The following is a 21,376-nucleotide window of genomic DNA, read 5'->3' on the forward strand; positions in this document are numbered from 1 at the left end:
TTTTGTGAGAGAATGCAAATCTCAGCATGTGATGATTGCTACTAAGGATGGTGGGTATGAGTCCGCTAGTGACTATGATGAGGAGACGTTGGCTCTTATTACACGTGAAGAACACGGTGGAGATGATTCTGATCATGAGACGCAATACATGGCTCCTGAAGATGCTGACATGTATGAATGTTTACTTGCTCAACGTGTTTTGAGTGTGCAGGTCACACAAGCTGAGCAAAATCAGAGGCATAATTTGTTCCATACAAAGGGAGTTGTGAAGGAACGTTCTGTTCGCGTCATCATAGATGGAGGGAGCTGCAATAACTTGGCTAGCATGGAGATGGTGGAGAAGCTATCACTCACCACAAGACCACATCCACATCCTTACTACATCCAATGGTTCAACAACAGTGGCAAAGTTAAGGTAACACGTACTGTCCGTATGCATTTTAGTATCTCTACATATGCTGATTATGTTGATGGTGATGTGGTACCTATGCAAGCATGTTCCTTATTACTTGGTAGACCATGGCAATTTGATAAAAATTCTGTACACCATGGTAGAAACAATCAGTATACTCTTGTTCATAAGGATAAAAATATTACTTTGCTTCCTATGACTCCTGATTCCATTTTGAAAGATGATATTAATAGAGCTAATAAAGCAAAATAGGAGAAAAATAAAAGTGAAAATTAGATTGTGGCAAAAGACTTTGAGCAACAAATGCAGCCTAATAATAAACCATCTAGTGTTGCTTCTGAAATTAAATTGAAAAGTGCATGTTTAATTGCCACCAAATCTGATATTGATGATTTAGATTTTAGCAAATCTGTTTGCTATGCTTTTGTGTGCAAAGAGGCATTATTTTCATTCGAGGACGTGCCTTCCTCTTTGCCTCCTGCTGTCACTAACATTTTGCAGGAGTTCGCTGACGTCTTTCCACAAGACGTGCCACCGGGATTACCACCTATTCGAGGAATTGAGCATCAAATTGACTTAATTCCCGGTGCATCATTACCCAACCATGCACCATACCATACCAATCCAGAGGAGACGAAGGAGATTATGCGTCAAGTACAAGAACTGCTCGACAAAGGTTATATACGCGAATCCCTTAGTCCTTGTGCTGTTCCTATCATTTTAGTGCCGAAAAAGGATGGTACGTCACGTATGTGCGTTGATTGTAGAGGCATTAATAATATTACTATTCGTTATCGTCATCCTATTCCTAGGCTAGATGATATGCTTGATGAATTGAGTGGCTCTATAATATTCTCCAAAGTTGATTTACATAGTGGATACCATCAAATTCGTATGAAATTGAGAGATGAATGGAAAACAACATTTAAAACTAAGTTTGGATTATATGAGTGGTTAGTCATGCCTTTTGGGTTAACTAATGCACCTAGTACTTTCATGAGGTTAATGAACGAAGTTTTACGTGCTTTCATCGGACGATTTGTGGTAGTTTACTTTGATGACATATTGATTTATAGCAAATCCTTGGAGGAACATTTGGAACATTTACGTGCTGTTTTTATTGCTCTACGTGATGCACATTTGTTTGGTAACCTTGGAAAGTGCATCTTTTGCACCGACCGAGTATCTTTTCTTGGCTATGTTGTTACTCCACAAGGAATTGAAGTTGATAAAGCCAAGATTGAAGCTATTGAGAGTTGGCCGCAACCCAAAACGGTCACACAAGTGAGGAGTTTCCTTGGCCTCGCTGGTTTTCTATAGGCGTTTTGTGAGAGATTTCAGCACCATTGCTGCACCTCTCAACGAGTTTACAAAGAAGGATGTGCCTTTTGTTTGGGGTACCGCACAGGAAGAAGCCTTCACGGTATTGAAAGATAAGTTGACACATGCTCCTTTACTCCAACTTCCTGATTTTAATAAGACTTTTGAGCTTGAATGTGATGCTAGTGGAATTGGATTAGGAGGTGTGTTATTACAAGATGGCAAACCTGTTGCATACTTTTCTGAAAAATTGAGTGGGCCTAGTCTGCACTATTCTACTTATGACAAAGAATTATATGCTCTTGTTCGGACCTTAGAAACATGACAACATTATTTATGGCCCAAGGAATTTGTTATACATTCTGATCATGAATCTTTGAAACACATTAAAAGTCAAGCAAAACTGAACCGTAGACATGCTAAATGGGTTGAATTCATTGAGACTTTTCCTTATGTCATTAAACATAAGAAGGGTAAAGAAAATGTTATTGCTAATGCATTGTCTCGTCGTTATACTATGCTTTCACAACTTGACTTTAAAATATTTGGTTTGGAGACCATCAAAGATCAATATGTGCATGATGCTGAATTTAAAGATGTATTGCAGAATTGTAAGGAAGGGAGAACTTGGAACAAGTCCGTTCTTAACGATGGATTTGTGTTTCGTGCTAACAAGCTATGCATTCCAGCTAGCTCTGTTCGTCTTTTGTTGTTGTAGGAGGCGCATGGAGGAGGATTAATGGGACAGTTTGGCGTCAAGAAGATAGAGGATATACTTGCTACACATTTCTTTTGGCCAAAGATGAGACGGGATGTTGAGCGTTTTGTTGCTCGCTGCATTACATGTCAAAAAGCTAAGTCACGACTCAATCCTCATGGTTTATATATGCCTTTGCTTGTACCTAGTGTTCCTTGGGAGGATATATCTATGGACTTTGTTTTAGGTTTACCTCGAACAAAGAAGGGGAGGGATAGCATATTTGTTGTCGTGGATAGGTTCTCGAAAATGGCACACTTTATACCATGTCATAAAAGCGATGATGTTGTTAATGTTGCTGATTTGTTCTTTCGTGAAATTATTTGCTTGCATGGTGTGCCAAATACTATTGTTTCAAATCGTGATACTAAATTTCTTAGCCACTTTTGGAGATGTTTATGGGCTAAGTTGGGGACTAAGCTGCAAACTGATGGACAAACTGAAGTAGTCAATAGAACATTGTCTACTATGCTTAGGGCTTTGAAGAATAACAAGAAAATGTGGAAAGAATGCTTGCCTCATATTGAATTTGCTTATAATCGTTCATTGCATTCTACTACTAAGATGTGCCCTTTTGAAATTATTTATGGTTTCCTACCTCGTGCACCTATTGATTTGTTGCCTCTTCCATCTTCAGAGAAGGTTAATTTTGATGCTAAAGAACGTGTTGAATTGATTTTAAAAATGCATGAGTTAACTAAGGGAAACATTGAGCGTATGAATGCTAAATATAAACTTGCTGGAGATAAGGGTAGAAAACATGTTGTGTTTGCACCTGGAGATCTTGTTTGGTTACATTTGCGTAAGGATAGATTTCCTAATTTGCGCAAATCAAAGCTAATGCCACGTGCTGATGGTCCTTTTAAGGTGTTAGAGAAAATAAATGATAATGCATATAAAATTGAGCTGCCTGCAGATTTTGGGGTTAGTCCCACTTTTAACATTGCAGATTTGAAGCCTTATTTGGGTGAGGACGATGAACTTTCATCGAGGACGACTTCATTTCAAGAAGGGGAGGATGATGAGGACATCAATACCATTGTTACACCCACAGCCCCTGCTGCTATACATACTGGACCAATTACTAGAGCTCGCGCACGCCAATTGAATTATCAGGTACTTTCGTTTCTTGGTAACGATTCTAATGTTCATTAGAATATGATGCTGCCTAAATTGGATACATTTGTCTTGCTTACAAATGAAGGGCCTAGCTTGGACAAGAAAGATGAACCTTGGAACAAGTTCAAGCGTGGAGATGATGGCATGCGCAAGGGGATCCAGAACGGAGTTACAAGTGATGATTTCAGGACTTTGAAGCCACCATAAGGAGTGCATGAAGCCTTGGACGAAATATACAAGATGCCACTTCATAAATTTCGTCCAGAGGCTATTTTAGGTGCTGCGTCACCTTATTATTGGGCCAGGCCCATGTATTTTCGAAATACTTAAGTATAGGCTGTTTTTACAGTCCGTATGTGTGGGGAAACAAGAGTTAGGGTTGGTTTCAGACCTCTCCTCCAAGGGCCACGAAATTCCCCCCTCTCCCTCCATATATACAGCCCTTAGGGCGTCGTTTAGACTTTGGGTTTTGTTTAGATTAAAAGTTCACCGAAGCTGCAACTTCGCGTACTTCGTTTGTGTCCAACGACCAGACCAAGACGTCACAGAACCCCACCTTGATCAATAAAGCTTTCATCTTATATTCGCAATATCCAGATTGTAATATCAGTTTCTTGCTTGTTCTTTGTTTGCTCGCAGGAAACAGGCCCTCGTGGTCAGGTTGATCGTGCTCCAGCGTGGTCAATAACCCCTCGGAGTTGGTTTAGCGATTGCTAAGGCGTGACGTCCTCGCACGTTCGTAGTCGGATCGTCAAAGTCGACTTCCTCTAAAACGATAGCCACTATCTCATCAAAAGACGGGACACCTTTGCCTCTATCAAGTGGTATCAGATTTCCAGGTTGCTCGGTGAGATTTTATAGTTTTTCGTAGTTTAGGTCGAGACTGTTCTTCATACCTATAGTCCACGAAAAAGCCAAAAAAATTAGGGTTAGGTCATCATATCCAAACCAATCTGAGCCTTTGCATAGTCTTTTTAGAGTTTTGCTTTATTGAATTTGCGGTTGCATCGTCGTGTCGAGTTGCTGGTCTTAGCGTCTAGTCCCTTATAGTTTCGAGTTATGTTCACAGGTTGTCACGCCGTCATCGCACCATCATCATCATTATTACCATATACATGCTCAGACCCAAGTTTGTGGGCTCTAATGGAACGAGTGTTGACGGATGATAATGACATGCTCAGACGCCTGTTTACTCTTGAGTAGATATCTAGCAACCTTAAATACATGCACGCAAACACCACTCCTGGTCCGGATAGGTTCCCGATCTCGTTCTACAAATTTTTTTGGCCAATTTCGGGCCCCCAATTTACTACCCTGGTCAACAGATTCACCCGTGGGGAGGTCGGCGTAAAGAGACTGAACTATGGGGTCCTTACCCTTCTGTCTAAGGTCACCAGGGCTAACAGTATTAGGCAATTCCTCCCAGTCACCTTGATAAATGTTAGATTCTGCCTCCTTGCGAAGGGTTTCACAACCAGGCTGGCTCCGGTCGCAAATAAGGTCATTGACCAATCTCAAACAGCCTTTATTAGTGCGCGTAGCATTTTGGATGGGATTGTGACCCTGCGTGAAGTTTTACATGAGATTAGAGTGGCCAAGGAGGAGGTGTTCATCCTCAAGATTGACTTTGAGAAGGCTTACGACCGGGACCAGTGGGATTCTCTATAGGATGTGTTGCATAAAAAAGGCTTTGATCCACTTTGGGTGAGTTGGATGCAACAACTTGTTCGAGGGGGGCAAACCGCGGTGAACATAAACGGGGAAGTAGGCCCATTTAAAAAAATAAACATGGGGTCAGGCAAGGAGACCCAATCTCTCATTTGTTATTCAACATCCTCACCGACGCCCTTGCCCGGATGCTTGATAAGGCCAAGGAGGCTGTCCACATCTTGGGAGTGGGCACTAGAGTGGTTAAGGGTGACCTAGCCCATCTCCAATATGTGGACGACACATTGATATTTATAAAAAACTGTGAGAGGGAAATTGTAAACTTGAAATTCCAATTAATGTGCTTCGAGGCCATGTCAGGTCTAAAGATCAATTTCGACAAAAGTGAGACGTTTTTCATGGGAGGAGACCTAGAATTACAACTCTGGGCCGCACACATGATGAACTGTGAACTCGGATCCATCTGCATGAAATATTTGGGAATGCTGATATCTTCCCGGGCCTAACTATGGTAGATTTCTAACCTATAGTAAACAAAGCTGCTGGTAGGGTGGAACCGTGGCAAGGAGAACTTCCAGCATTGAGCGGACATCTGGTCCTCATTAATGATTGCCTCATGAATATTCTCATTTTTTGTCATGGGCTTTATTTTCTTAGGGACGGGACATATGCAAAATTAGACAAAGCGAGGTCTAGATTATTTTGGGCGGAGGAGGGTGGGAGGCAAACATACCATATGGTTAAATGGGAGCATATTTGCTCCCTGAGGAAGATGGGGGCCTTGGAGTGATTAATTCCAAATTTTTGAATTGGTGCCTAATGACCAAGTGGGCTTGGAAGATATTGATGGGCCAAGGGGGGTTATGGCTCTCCATATTTAAACAAAAATATCTCTTGGACCGGGGAACGAAATTCCGCCCGAACATGAAACTTTCTCAGTTTGCCAAGGACGTAAAGAAGGTTCATCATCTTCTTAGGTTGGGTACACGATTTGATATCCGCAATGGCAAGGCGGCTTCCTTCTGGCTTGGTACATGGTGTGGGGAGCATCCCCTTAGCAAGATATTCCCGGCTCTATTCGCTTTTTCCGATCGCCCCCATGCGCAAGTGGCAGATATGTGGGTAAACGAGAGGTGAGAACCCAGATTCCACCGATCACTTGGGACGATCGAGATCGCGGAATGCGATAGTTTACGTGATCGGCTCCAAGGGGTGCAACTCTTGTCGGGCCGAGATGAGGTATCTTGGAAGCTTGAAGCATCCATATGCTTCTCTACCGGATCTTAATATAAAGAGATCTTCAAATATTCCACCCCATGTGACCTTAGTGGTATTTGGAAGTCTCGAATGCCGACAAAGATTAAGATCTTTTTGTGGCAAGTGGCTCGCAATCGTGTAAGTAGTGGGGATCAAACGCGAAAGAGGCATGGCCCAAGAGATGGCCTGTGCATTGGTGCAGTGAAGGAGAGGATCGAGACCACCTGCTATTTAGGTCTATTGTAGCGCATTTCATGTGGAGCGCTCTCTGTGAGACCGTTAGGTGCTCATGGAATCCGAGTGGGTTATCGGACTTGCATATGTTAATTATGGGCACGTCTGGCTAGGATCGGCGATTTGCGTGGCTTGGATGGGGCTCTTTGCATGGGCCTTGTGGACGTCCAGAAACAAACCCTTGATTGAGGGAACATTCTGCCGACAACCGGCTGACCTTCTTTATAAAATGGTATCTTTCTTGCAGCTATGGAAGCTCCTGCCGAAACCAAAGGATAGAGGAAGCATGAAGAGGCTCATACTAAGGGTGCTGGCAAAGTTCACTGAGTTATGACGTGCGGGATAGGGAACATCACCGGCTGGGAGCCGCCTCGACTTCCTGCGCTCGTGTGTTTGGGCGATCCTGACCATGGTTAGATCCATGACCGGCTTTGCATCGTCGTTACCAACCTTTGGCTTGTATCGGTACCTTTATTTTTTATAGACTCCTACTACTTTGGTTTTGGTTTTCGGGACTTACAATATGACTTTGTAAGGGCCTCATTATTAAGGCCGGGCAAGGGCCTCCTCTCTCAGAAAACTATGAGACGTGCATGATGACTTTGTAAATTTCAAGATGTTGTGCCGCACCTTGAAAAAAATTGTATGGTGACTTTATAAATCTCAAGATGTTGTGCCATTTCTTAAAAAAAAATTGTGCCATCTCAAGATTTGCACATCATGTACATTTTTTACTCGGTTTGTCTAATTCGCATCTAGATGTTTCTAAGAATGTCACATCTAAACTACAACAAATAAGGCGGCAACAAGGAAAAAAAGCTGAGATAAAAAAAATAAACCACAAACGTAGTGGACATCAGGTTAAATATGACATAATTATGTCATATCTAAATGTGTCCTAGATAGACTTTTTTATATTTTAAAAAAAGTCCTCGTACCACGAACCGAAGCCACCACCGCTAAGGCGATGCGTCAGCCGATCCTCATCACAAAATAATACAGAGAGAAAAATGCCCCGAGAAAACACAAGTAATTAACGGGAGGAGAGGGAGCGAGATAAGAGTCGTCGCAGCGGAAGGAGAGAGAAACAAAGGTGGTAGATGTGAGCCACCCTCTTTGTATCCCTCGCCAACTTCTCCTACCAACTTCTTTTCCTCTCCCCTCGTCTCGCGGCCGCTGCCGCCTTGCCTTGGGCCGCCTTTTCCTACTGCCGCCGCCGGCCGGCCGAAGCCGCCGGTACGTACTCGCCGTTCTTGCCAGCCCCTATTGAACGTCGCGCCGCATTGATTCTGGTCGCCGTTATGGTTATTGAATTACAGGTCCCGTATGTAGGATTGGCTGCCTTTCTTGTTTCCGTGAATTCCGCGCCTGTTCTTGGCCGTGACGATGCTTGTTTGCTTGCTCCACAATCGTATCTTGTGCGTTCTTGCTGGTTGAGTTCTTCTGCGTTTGGATTGGAAGGTGGCGGTGGTTGGGGCCTGGTGGGGACAGACTTGTAGAAAATTCTTGCGTCCTTGAGGGGGTTCTTTTTCTTTGGATTCCTCGATTGGGTTGTTGGGTGGTTGGGCGAGGCTTCTCGCGTCCTGTGTTTGCGATTTATTGATTTATGATGTTTTCGTTCGGTTCATGGCACTGGATGTAATCGGGAATCGTGGCATGAAGATTTGGTAGAATTACATCAATTGATATTATGATAATTGTCACTAAAACATTGCAGGCTTGTGATATGTGATGATTTTTTTAGACTTCACTATTAAGAAACTCTATAATTCTTGGAATGTCCGATGTGTAGCAGGATTCTGTAGGCCCTGGAGTCTAGTGTGTTTGGTCAGTTGTGGTAACTAGTATCAATGACTAGTACAACACCTTACGGAAATTCCAACGTGGATCACCAAATCTGTCCGGACGTCTGAAATCCTGCAAAACGGCACCAACTGCAACGTCGGATTCTGACGCGTGGGCCCCACCTAAACCCCCCCTCTCTCTCCGCGTCGTCTCGAGAACCACCCGCACATTCAGAGCGGACATGATCGGCCGGCTGCCCGCATTCACGCTGGCTGACCGGCCATCCGCCTACTTGGCATTCATAGGGATGAGCCCGAGAAGCCTACTCGGGCGCTCTGCATTCAACCCGGCACTCTGCCTGCCTCGGCTATTTAAGCCAGCTGCCCACGACCCAAAACCCTACCCCTTCGAGCCCTTCTCCCACCGTCCAACCACCCATCCGTCGTCGCCATGGCCTGGTCCTTTGCTATGTGGTACATGAGCCTCACGGCGGCCCGCTGTGCCCAAATCATGGCGGAGGCCCAACGCCAATTCCGCATCAATTGATATTATTCATGTTCGATGTTTGTCCTCCCAGGTCTGCATCTTGTTATACTTGTAATGGTTTCAGAATGCACAAATGGAAGTTCTATGTCTTGTAACAGTGAATACTTGATTGCAATTTTGACGGGTGGTGTTCCTGTGCTAAGGAATTGAAGATAAATTATGAGTTTCTTATTATGCTTACTATTGCCATACGGTATGATTAGGTTCCGTTCAATGTGTTAGTAGCTTATGATACTAAGAAATGAGTGAGGTGTTCTGCATACATTTGTTTGAGGCAACTAAACAATCTATTAAGATGGTAGAGTGCTTACCAGATGCATGATGGAATTGCACCGAGTGCTATTTGATTGAACATATTTAGCACATATAATTTAGCTACTTTATTGTGGGCCTGATGACTATCTTTCTAAGCAGAGTCACTTGGTTTTTTCTCTAAGTTTCAACCTTGTTATTTGTGAAGGGCCTGAATTTTGCTCAGTGTTGTTTATCCTACCTTGTTTTTTCTCTAGTATTGAATCTTTCATGTGATCCCTGTCCCTGGCACACAATTTAAGTGGGTGATAATTGTTAGAAGTGTGGTTTATGGTTAGCAACATACACCTTTTTACCGTGTTAGAAGTCTATGGAAGTGTTGAACAAATAGTCGAGGATTATTGTATTGCTTCTTCGAACATGGGTGATATTATTGTTTATGAGCAGTAGTCATGGCCATTAAGAACAGTGTTACACAACACTGGTATTGTTTAGTATACAGTTGAGCATATTAGTAATGGATAGCATAATCAGAACTTCAGAAGCCCTTGAGTACTTGCACTCCATTTGTTGCTTTCTCAAAGTCTCCGCTTCTAACTCCATACTGTTTGCTTAACCAATTCTTTATTAATTACTTTGATTTGTTTAGTATATTCTCATATTTGGGACCCTATTGCAGGTGGCAGTTCAAGTATGGTTAGCTTGAGGAGACGTCGACTATTGGGTCTTTGTTCTGGTAAGACAAACTCATTACACTGTGAAACATCTTGCTGATATGTTGTAAAGAATCGTTTAGATTCTGTTGTAAAGAATTGTTAAGAGAATCTATGTTGTGAAAATGTGTAAATATTTTTAGTTTTATGTATAATATGCTGTCAAAACATGGCTTTTCATCATACTGATCAATTCCATTCCTGTATTCAATTGAACCTTCTAGTATATCCTATGTGGTAAATTGTTCCAGATAAAAGAAAATAAATTGTACATAAAGAGCTATAGCTAGCTCTAATCTGTTCTTGTTCTATATATAACAAACTTTTGTGAAATTTGCATTCAAAGAATGTACTAGGGTGCTCCATGGCCCACATTTAAGTGTGTTTGGTACTTCTGTAAACACTGAAGCGGGAGGTGTGAGTAGTTATGGGATGATAAAATGTATGGAGAGCATGTGTTGTTGAGCGGGATATCCAATTGTGAATTAATTGCTGCCGGTACAAGCACGGCGGTTAAAAACAATTTTGGCAGGAACTGCTGGTACCGACATGATGGGACCATAATTGGACGCGACGTGACACAATATTTCTGTTCCAAGGTTTGCAATGGTGGGAATGCTAATAGATTAACCATTTCATGATAATGGGTATGCTTATTGTATACTCATGAAACTGAGTGTAAATTGACAAAATGACAAGGCAAAGCTTCCATTCTTTTCATAATTCTTTGATGATGTATATAACTGTTTTTTTAGGGGTTGTTTAGAGGCCAAATTTCACCACTTCACCATCTGTGTGTGAAGGTAGCAGCTTGTTTGTTTATAAGCCAAAACTCTGCCTTGCACCATGTAAATTTGTACGAATTAGACATGATGCTTTGGTTTAATTGTAGATGTCCATTCTGTCAGGTGGGGCTCACCTTGAATCCCCTTGAGTGATTTAGCAATGGTTAGAGGCCAGTTAGGATGATATTTGAGGCATATTATAGCTGGCTTACTCGTTGCAATTTGTGGCGTACCCGACTGGCTAAGTTGTCCAAGCCAGGAGGTGACTTTTCACAAGGGTATCTCTGATGTACCTTGTTAGGTCACAAGGAAGCAGCTTATCCATCCCGCCTCGACTAGTCTACTTGGCTGTCGACACAGCACTTCGACTCAACTCCTGCTGTAGTCGATCGACCTCTCGACTTGCCTTTGACTATTCTTGACTAGTCAAGGGCTTTTAGTTGAGTGACTGGTCAAAAGGCCCACTTATTAGGTTTGTCTAGGAGCATAAGGCTTTACTCCGTGGAGTATGTGCTCTAAACGTAGCTCTTTGTACGGCAGGCTGCACAACGGGCCACTTCTAGCAGGCCGCGGCTGGTGGCGGTTATTGTTGCAGTTGTTTCACCTCTGCTCCTCCTCTATCTCTACTCCTCCGCCTGCTCTGCTCCTCCCCCAACTAAAGCACTCTGCTCCTTCAATATTTACGTATCATACTAGTATTTGTGCTATCTACTTCCTCGACTACTTGAACACTACACATGACTAGTCACGACTAGTTTATGAGTTGGTAAGTGGGGTCTTGTCTTGACTCATTGACTCACCATGTTGGCTTCTTATGCCCTCGAAGGTCACATCAGACATGCCTAGGACAAAAACCTACCTACCGCACTGGATAACTCTGCATCAAATGCAGCTTCCTGTCCTGCATGTCAACATGCCATTGCCACCTCCCTGCATAGCCAAGTGCTATCAAACCGGGTGCAGGGTGGTCAATTTGTCTAATTTATATTGTAGGGAGTGGAAATTTCATTTCCAAATGTGCAGGCTGCCAATTTGCAGAAACAGATGGTGAAAAGTAGAAGTGACTCATGTTGAATAAATCATACGAGAGCACTATTTATAGAGCGGGAAGTCTTTTTTTTTCCTTTGCCATGTAGGGCCATCTTTTTTTTCCAGGATTACATCATCATTTCGAGAAAAGTGGTATCAGTAGTTCTGGCACTCCTGTAACCTGTTACCATTTTACATTCCCAAGCAACAGACTTAGAAAAAATTGGCAATAACATACGTGTACACATTTCATATTCATATATGTATGTGCAAATAGTCAGGAAACATTTGTGGAGTAGAACCCAATTTGTGCATTAATACTGAGAAGTACATGGAAATAAACCTTTGTGAGTACAGCTCTGCTATGTAGGTTACTGGTGGAATCTGCAGGACTTATAGGTTAACTATTGGTTTGACGAATAATGAAAATAGCTTACCAAGACTGTTGGATTTTTTTCCAGACCACCATTATATTATTGTTATCATTTTTCTTCCCATTATTGGAACCCAAATAAGGTAGGATCATTTACATAAAATAATAATTGTACGGGTCAATGAACTCAGTATGTATTTGGGATCTTTTGAACAGTTTATCACTTTAGATTTTGTTTCAGGCAAAGATTCATTGCCAGTTGATCTTCCTAAGCCTGTTGAGAATGAAAAACATGGGGAAGTTGAACATGCAAATGTCAATCCGCTCAGTGTGCACCCACTGCCCTTGGTAAGCCTATTTTTAATGCTATTGAAAACGTGTTTATAATGGCAAGGACTGCCTTGCTTCATGAAGAAACCTTTTGCTGCAGACCAGGACTTCTGACGTACTTCCAGAATCCTCAAATGGTTCCGACTCTCTTAAGGAAGAGAAAAACCAATACTATCCAGGTTTGTACTTTTTCTTACATAGTATTCTCGGTATTTCTTGTAACCGTATACAATGCATAATATTTGTGGTCACTTTAGATGGAGGTGACGTGTTCTAGCGTTACATATGAAGTTTCCAAGCAAATTAAGATTCGTTAACAGAATATGTATCAGTTTTCATGCACTATATTTTCGCAAAACTATTGTTAAGTTGATGACAGAGTTGTGATCTCATTGCCAAGAAGGCATTCTACAGTCTAAGTTCGATTAAATTTGGCTCCAGTATAAACTACTCCCTCCGTCCCATAATATCAGATGTTATTACAACCGATATGTGAGTATATCAGTTGTAATAACATCTGATATTATGGGACGGAGGGAGTACAAAGCAAGTCATGTTTGACTTTCTTCGTCTCTTAATGGTTGAACCACCAAGCAGTTTTCATACAATTAGATTACATTTTGTATTAGCGTGATTTATCTTACCTTCATCCTCGTCAAAGATTGCATGATATGCGCATTGAACATAAAAAATGACTAGCTAATCAACACATTTTGTTTCGGCTTTTCTTACCATTTTAGGTAAGGAGATTAAGCGCAGAAAGCGACATAGAAGAAAGCAGTATGTGGACCAAGAGCCATGCATAATGAGAGGGGTCTACTTCAAAAATATGAAATGGCAAGCTGCTATAAAAGTTGACAAGAAACAAATTCACTTGGGTACTGTTGGAACACAGGATGAGGCAGCCCGGCTATATGATAGGTATTATCTGGACTAAGCTTTACTGTTATTGGTAGAACTCGGGGATGACATCAACCCTCCCGATCTCAGATCGTAGGGGTTCTCGATAAGAGGCCGGCCCCAAAGCTACGGATTGATACGAATAAGGAGACTGGGACGTAGGTTTACTTTGAGTTTAATTAATTCCTTGATATTCAGAATGACCATTCCTGGCACTTTACAAGAGTCCCTAAGTTGTGGGCTAAGCCAAATACAAGTCTAAACTAATATCATCTAACTGAAAGGAATTATCTGGATTGAGCTTTCTTGTGAGCTTTGATCATAATATCTCCACTCCTGTTTTCAAATAGCTTGTCCTCAAACTGGATTGATAGATGGTTGTCACAGTAGGAGGAGAGGCCTTCCACAGAAGCAACAACAGCTGAAAGGCCTAGTCTTTCTTGCCAACATGTTCATCATCATAACCGGGAACAATCTAGATAGCCAGGAGCTGCTTGCAATGATGACCAGCACATAACTTCTCATCACAGATGAAACAAAGAGCTGGACTTCGTCGCATGTTCATCTTTGTACGAGACAGCTGTTTGAATGGCTTGGATCCTATGGATGCTGTTGTGCTGAGCTCTCTGCTGGTGCGGCTGGTGCCATTGTTGTCATTCCATAACGCATGGGATGCCCTAGGACAGAAGCTACAGCTTGGTGCTCCCCTTACAATAACAAATCCAATTTCAAAGGGACTTCCTCCCCGGGTTGAGAAAACTTTTCTTCTTCCAATTCTTCTTTTCTTCATTCAACTCAGTTAAAAAAAGATACCTCAAAATATTTTAATTGGTATGCGCAAGAAATAGACCAATTTGGCAGTTTTTTGTTCAATTTCTCGTGGATTAAAAAACTTATCATCAGTATGAGTCAAGGGAATGATCCCCTAGCTCCGGATTTCCATACTTATCAAAAGCTCAATTTTGTACTAGATCGGGGCATCCTATTAGTAAACCCATTCGGACAGATTTAATAGATTGGGATATTCTTGATGGATTTGGTAGAATATGTAGAAATCTTTTTCATTATCATAGTGGATCTTCGAAAAAACGGACTTCGTATCGACTAAAGTATATACTTCGACGTTCATGCGCAGAACTTTAGGTCGTAAACAGGCCTATGTCCTCATCAAGTGTTGCCGGTTTGGCGAGGCTCTACCTGAGTCTTGAGTGGATCAGGAGCGGGATAAACATGTTATACCCTCCAGTAGGCCAGGACGAAGCTGCGGTAGCGGCGACAACAGCAGTCTACTCAGCGGTCTTCTTGTCAGTAGCGGCCTTCTTGGCAGCGATTCTCTCGGCTTCGGTGGACATGGTGATGATGAAGGCGACGTGGACGTAGACGATGTAGTGGACGTAGATGAACGGCAGCGAGAGTTGTGTAGGAGACGCTCCACTAAAACCTAATCGCCCCTCTCCCGTACAGGATCTCGAGAGGCGGGGTTTCGGAGGCCTGCTCTCACGTCAACCGTGTACGTGGTGGACGGGATGAGATCACCGGCGGCAGCAGCAGCAAAAGGAACGACAGTGGACGGTGGGCGTGGAGGCAGAGCAGATGCGATCTGTTCTTCTGGTGGCGGCTAGGGTTGCCGACGCATCCATTGTCGGGTAGGAGGACGTGGGCTGGACCCACAGAGTCGGTGACAGCCCACGATCCGACTTCTCGGATTCGTGGCGTGTCTGTTATGGACTCTCCTTTTCTGACCGGCAAAAATTAAGCGCATTGGTGTGAGGTTGGCTTGGCTCATTCCCGCAATCCGCGCGCGTCGCGGCGAGGCTGGCGGCGGAGGAGGAGCGCGCGGGGACGGGAAAGACGTTGCATATTTGTTAATGAAGGGCATCCTCCTGGAGCGTGGGGACGGGAAAGACGTTGCCAGCTGGGATCGTGTGTGTGGACAGAAAGGCTCTGCTTGGGCTTGATCTGGGAGGGGTGCTGCTGCCGGTTGACAAGAGCGGCCCGATCTGAGGGCGATGCTGACCAGCGGGAGCTTCCATCTGTGATTAAAGCAATTGGTCAAGAGTAGAGAGTAGAGATCGACTGGCAGAGACGGAAAAAATCGATTGAGATAGAGAGAGAACTCGATCGGTAGAGAGGACAAGTCGCAGCGTCTGGAGGAGACCTAAACCTAGGCTCTAATACATGTTATGGATGCAACTTAATTCATCGCTTCATTTCCAGAATAACCATCCCTAACATTATATAGTCACGATTTACAAGAGTACCTAACTTGTAGGCTAAGTCAAATACAAATATAAACTAATCTTATCTACTAAAAGAAAATAACAGATTGATCTTTCCTATCTAGCTTTCCTGCGCCTGGGCCATTACGGTTGTGTACATATGCATGGTTATGTTATTTCCATCACCAACTTATGCATGATTCTGACACTCCCCATCTTTCTTCTAGAATGCATCAGCTTGATCACCATTCTGCTGTTTCTTATCATATTAGACTCTTTTGACATTTTTCATGAGCAGGACAGTCATTATTCCTGCACAGTATTTTTTATGTTTTATTAACTCCGTCCCAAATTAGTGTTAGACACATCCGTATCTAGACAAATCTAAGACAAGTAATTTGGGACGGAGGGAATATATTACAGTCTGGTGCCCATAGCTTGAACGTCAGTGCCCTGGGTGGTATCCAAAGCAATGAGCTAGTCTAGTTTAATACTTCTGGCGTATTCTATACTACTTAATTCAAAAGGTTAACAATATATTTTAGGATTACCATTTACAAAACAATATACTTGCAAGTAATATGTATAGTTGTGTAATGATTAAAGAAAGTTATTCGTATATATAATGGTTAGACAGTACTAATATGGTAGAAGATCACTGCCCAATGGCCAAGGCAAAGTCCGCTTCATGTTCATTTGGCAATATGCACTAAGTTCTACAGAAAAGCAAGCTGTTTCTCAGAACTTGTGGAAGGGCGTATGCATAATTCTGCAATGCTTAATTCTTTTGACAACAAGAAGCCAATGACTAATCATGCTAGTAAAATTCCCTAAATATTTTGGTCCTTGGGCTTAAGTTGCAAGTATTAGTCTCTACCATTACAGTGTTCTGTAGAAACCTAATGGCAGCTTTGTCTCCCTAGATACTTTCATACTGTTGGTCCTTTATTTTGGTCAAGTGATATGGATGTGTGGCATGCTTTTGTCATGATTCCGCACCATTTTCTTTTGTAAGGGGATATTCAATACCTTGACAAATTCAAGCTTTTTCTCTACGTGCAGGGCTGCTTTTATGTGTGGAAGAGAGCCCAATTTTGAACTTTCTGAGGAAGAGAAAAACGAACTGGTTAAGTACACATGGGACGATTTCCTGGCAATAACACGCAACACCATAACCAGCAAAAGTGAGACTTGTCATGAAGTATTTTGTTAGTCATCACTTGGCAAAAATGACTGCAATAGCATAGCATAATTTGTCTTTGTTTCCTTGTCTCCAGAACAAAGAAAGGTTGGGTCGCGAAGGCATAATAAGGCAGACTTGTTCATAGGAGATACTGAGATGGTCAATGGTGGCGGGTCTTCGAACTCAGATGATGGAGATGTTGACACATCGGTATCCTAGATCGCCGCCAGGACATGGACACCCAAATGGAGTCCGTCCCACAGATTCATTCCAATATAATTTACCTCTAGTCCCCCCCCCCCCCCCCTCAGTATCTAAATTCATGTGCATAAGGCCCTGGTGGTCTGATAAAAGGTTAGATAACCATGACATCTCAGATTAAATTGGAGATGGTCAATTATAGGAACAAATTGAATTGAAGATGGTCAATTAGAATGAATTTAGCTGAGCAATCATTTGAAATGATTTCAGAACTGTGCACATCTGTTTATAGGTTTACATCAAATTTACTCTGACATGTAACTAGTTCCCGACACCTTTTATTTCATCGAGCAGTTGATGCATCGGTTTGATTTGGGCATTGGTAGAACTTTAGCATTGGAGATGTTTTCTCTCAGGCATTGAAAATTATATTTCCAGAGTGAAATGCACCACTCGTGCATTTAACTAACAAGGGTGTCAAGTTAGTCCTAAGAGCATCTCAAACAGCACACTCATAATTTTTTGGCTATCCAAACCAATTATGGGTAGAAGAGATTGTTAAAGGAAGACCAGAGAGAGTCGACATAGAGATGTAAAAGTGAACAGTTAATCTTTATTGATGAGAGCTGCTATTTATACAATACAAGGGACGCTTCTCAATAGGCGCCCATATAGGAGGATGCGAGCAACTGTCGTGACTGTTGCCAAAAGACGACTGCCGACAGTTCCTATAAAGCAGTGATTAACCCATTAATTAACACATATTAATTAATTAACACCCACCCTAATCACAGCTTGTACTTTGTGAGCATAACCATCTTCATAGGGACTCCTCCAAAACCCCGTGGGAAAAATATGAGGAGAAAGGTAGAATTTAAAGGATAATAAATATGTCATATATATTTTCCTGTAAACTCCAGTGGGAAAAACAAAAAGTATGTCATATGATTTTATGTTGATATTACCTCATTAAAAACCTTTATGAGAACTTGTAAAGTAAACTCATGAAGAAAAAAAGAGTATAATATGATGCTTTAAATAGGAACGATTCAGGAAGATACTCCCCCTGATTCTTGCAAATTCCAAAGCCATCACATACCACTTCGATGAACATATTTGTGAATGTAGAAGTTGGTAGAGATTTGGTGAACAAATCAGTCACATGATTTGATTTGCAAGCTATGCAATATAGCGATATTGATTTGCAAGATATGCAATATAGCGATATTGCTTATTGCGTAACCTGTTTACATTCGGGCAACACAAGCAACATTATCTTTAAGATAATGGTTGGTGGATGTAGCCATAAGGTTTGATTCGAAGACTTATGAGATGACTACCACACCTAACAGGAACACAAAGCTTGTCCATGATCTGACATAGTTGGGATTAGGACAAGATTTTTCTGAAAACGAAAGATTAGGACAAGATGTTTGATGCATTGGAGACATTGAAAGATATTCTTTAGTGTCAACCAATTGTGTTTGATGGATCCAATGCATGCACTGTGATATGAAACCATAAGTCCCAACATCTTATTTCCATCTCTTCATGGTCTAGATGGATCTTTCTCAACGATTAGAGAACAAATAACCATGGAAATTATGAATGGATAAGACTTGTCCACAATCAATTTTTCCAATATAATTTGGATATAGACAACATGTGTACCATAATGTATGAGTGAAGGTGCTCGAGGTTTTACCCAGATCCTTCATCTCAAATTCCGTCATTTAAATGATCACATGCTTAACATGTATGGGTAATCATCAGTGTAGGAGTAATCCTTGTGTTAAGAAACTCATTACGTCGGTTGTACCAAAATATACCGACAACAATAAGCCGTATAGTGACATGCTGATTTTACACAATGCATGTTGCATTTTGATTTAGTAGTGATATTCCATTAGGAACCATCTATGTCTGAATCTAGTGATCCATATGGATATGTAGTCACTACACCTATCAACTGCATAGATAGATGATTTTGTACTGCTAATGATATACATTATCGGAAAGAGATTCCATCTATGGAGAATATATGGGTATCTGCATGAACCCTTGTGCTACAATACTTGTTTTATGTTTCACCACCTCATTGTTCTCAATTCTGTTTCCAGAAGAAAACTGGTGTAGGTATTGCTTATGAATACCTTCCCATTATTGAGCAAGATTATTTCTACCTAGATTATACCCTTTGCTTGAGTTCAGTTCAACTGTTGTTCACACTTTGCCATGGCCATGGTCTTTGGATCTGAATCACTTGAAAGGTTTTTCCAATCTAGTTGAGAAATGTACGTCGACAATTATAGACTTCTCATTATATGTTTCTCCAGAATATATATATATATATATATATATATATATATATATATATATATATATAGTTGATGGAAATATCGTTACCCATGGTGACTGCTCGCGATTTCCCAATGCGATTGAGTCGGGTATTCCGATGTCCCGGTCATTGTGAGCAGACTTGGGTTGGTGGAGGTTTCTCATTCACTGGGTGTATACTACCCATTAGGTGTCTGTCAACGTAAAGTTGACTTGCATTTACTGATTCAGAGGCCTTGAATCCTTACTTGCAAGAAGCTGAATCCTGATGTACTATTGCCGTACTTCTCCTCCTGTTGCTTTGAACGGGGAGTTGAGTGGTTTTTGTTGGTACCTTCACTCTTTCAGGCATTTTTTTGCAGGATTGTAGGATTGTGTGACACCTTTATAGTCAGTAAATGAATTTGGCAGGTTATTTGCAATGTGTTGCAAATCTTCTGAACGCATGGTTCAGATCTTTGAGTACATAGATTTGAGGCAGAAATGTGTTGAACATTCCACTAATTTCCTGTCATTCTTTACTTGAAATCTCCCCCTAATGCCTAGAAATGTTCCTCACTGAATCAACATACTGGCCTTGAATAAATCCCCATGTGAGGGGCTTAAGGTATTGACGGAAATACAGTTATTTCTCACGTAGATCCCAGGTATACATTGAGGGCAAGTGATGTATGCCGGGGTGGTGATATCGGTATGCAACCGAATTACCGCAGATGGGAAATACTTGGTAGATTTTCAGGTAACAAAGATAGAGGGGAATAATATTATGCAGTTTGGTCATGAGCGTGTAAAACTACATGACTCCAACGTAAAGTTGGTAAGTTGCAATTCCAAAGTAGGGATAATGCAATGAGCTTAACTCTGTGGATAAAGGATTCTACCATACCATTTTGAGCCAAGGCATATTGGACAATAACAGAGGCAAATGTGTCCCGTCTTTCGATGAGATGGTGATTATCGTTTCGGAGGAGTAGACTTTGACGATTCGACTATGAACATGCGAAGACGGCGCGCCTTAGCAATCGCTAAACCAACTCCGAGAGGTTATTGACCACGCCGGAGCACGATCAACCTGACCACGAAGGTCTATTTCCTGCAAGCAAACGAAGAACAAGCAAGAAACTACGATTGCAATCTCGATATTGCGAATATAAGATGAAAGCTTTATTGATCAAGGTGGGGTTCTATGACGCCTTGGTCTCGTCATTTAACACAAACAAAGTACGCGAAGTTGCAGCTATGACGAACTTTTAATCTAAACCTAAAGTCTAAACGGTGCCCTAAGGGCTGTATATATGGAGGAAGATGGGGGAATTTTGTGGCCCTTGAAGGAGGGGCCCGAAACCAACCCTATCTCTTGTTTCCCCACACATACGGACTTTAAAAATAGCCTATACTCAAGTATTTCGAAATTGCAAGGGCCTGGCCCAATAATAAGGTGACCCAGCACCTATAATAGCCTCTGGACAAAATTTATGAAGTGGCATCTTGTATATTTCATTCAAGGCCTCATGCACTCATTATGGTGGCTTTAAAGTCCTGAAATCATCACTTGTAACTCTGTTCTTGTTCCCCTAGCGCATGCCATCATCTCCATGCTTTGGTCTTGCTCCACTGTTCATCCTTCTTGTCCAAGCTAGGCCCTTCATTTCAAAGCAAGACAAATGTATTCAATTTAGGCAGCATCATATTCTCATGAACATTAGAATCATTACCAAGAAATATAAGTACCTGATAATTTAATTGGCGTGCGCGAGCTCTAGTAATTGGTTCAGTATGTATAGCAGCAGGGGCTGTAGGTGTAACAATGGTATTGATGTCCTCATCATCCTCCCCTTCTTGAAATGAAGTCGTTCTCGATGGAAGCTCGTCTTCCTCACCCAAATAAGGCTTCAAATCTGCAATGTTAAAAGTGGGACTAACCCCAAAATCTGCAGGCAACTCAAGTTTATATGC

General features: G+C 41.9%; 1 protein-coding gene across 1 annotated transcript; it reads left to right on the top strand.

Moving 5' to 3' along the window:
• The first annotated feature begins 7,764 nt into the window (after positions 1-7,764).
• On the top strand, positions 7,765-17,462 carry LOC123127450 (ethylene-responsive transcription factor-like protein At4g13040). The gene is made up of 7 exons (XM_044547166.1): positions 7,765-8,003; positions 10,030-10,086; positions 12,492-12,598; positions 12,681-12,759; positions 13,321-13,501; positions 16,762-16,883; positions 16,977-17,462. Exons 2-7 carry the CDS (start codon positions 10,044-10,046, stop codon positions 17,099-17,101), a joined length of 657 nt encoding a protein of 218 aa, XP_044403101.1. The 5' UTR covers positions 7,765-8,003; positions 10,030-10,043; the 3' UTR covers positions 17,102-17,462.
• The last annotated feature ends 3,914 nt before the right edge of the window (positions 17,463-21,376 follow it).

The sequence above is a fragment of the Triticum aestivum genome, chromosome 6A (genome assembly GCF_018294505.1).
Source record: "Triticum aestivum cultivar Chinese Spring chromosome 6A, IWGSC CS RefSeq v2.1, whole genome shotgun sequence".
Taxonomy (NCBI): Eukaryota; Viridiplantae; Streptophyta; class Magnoliopsida; order Poales; family Poaceae; genus Triticum; species Triticum aestivum.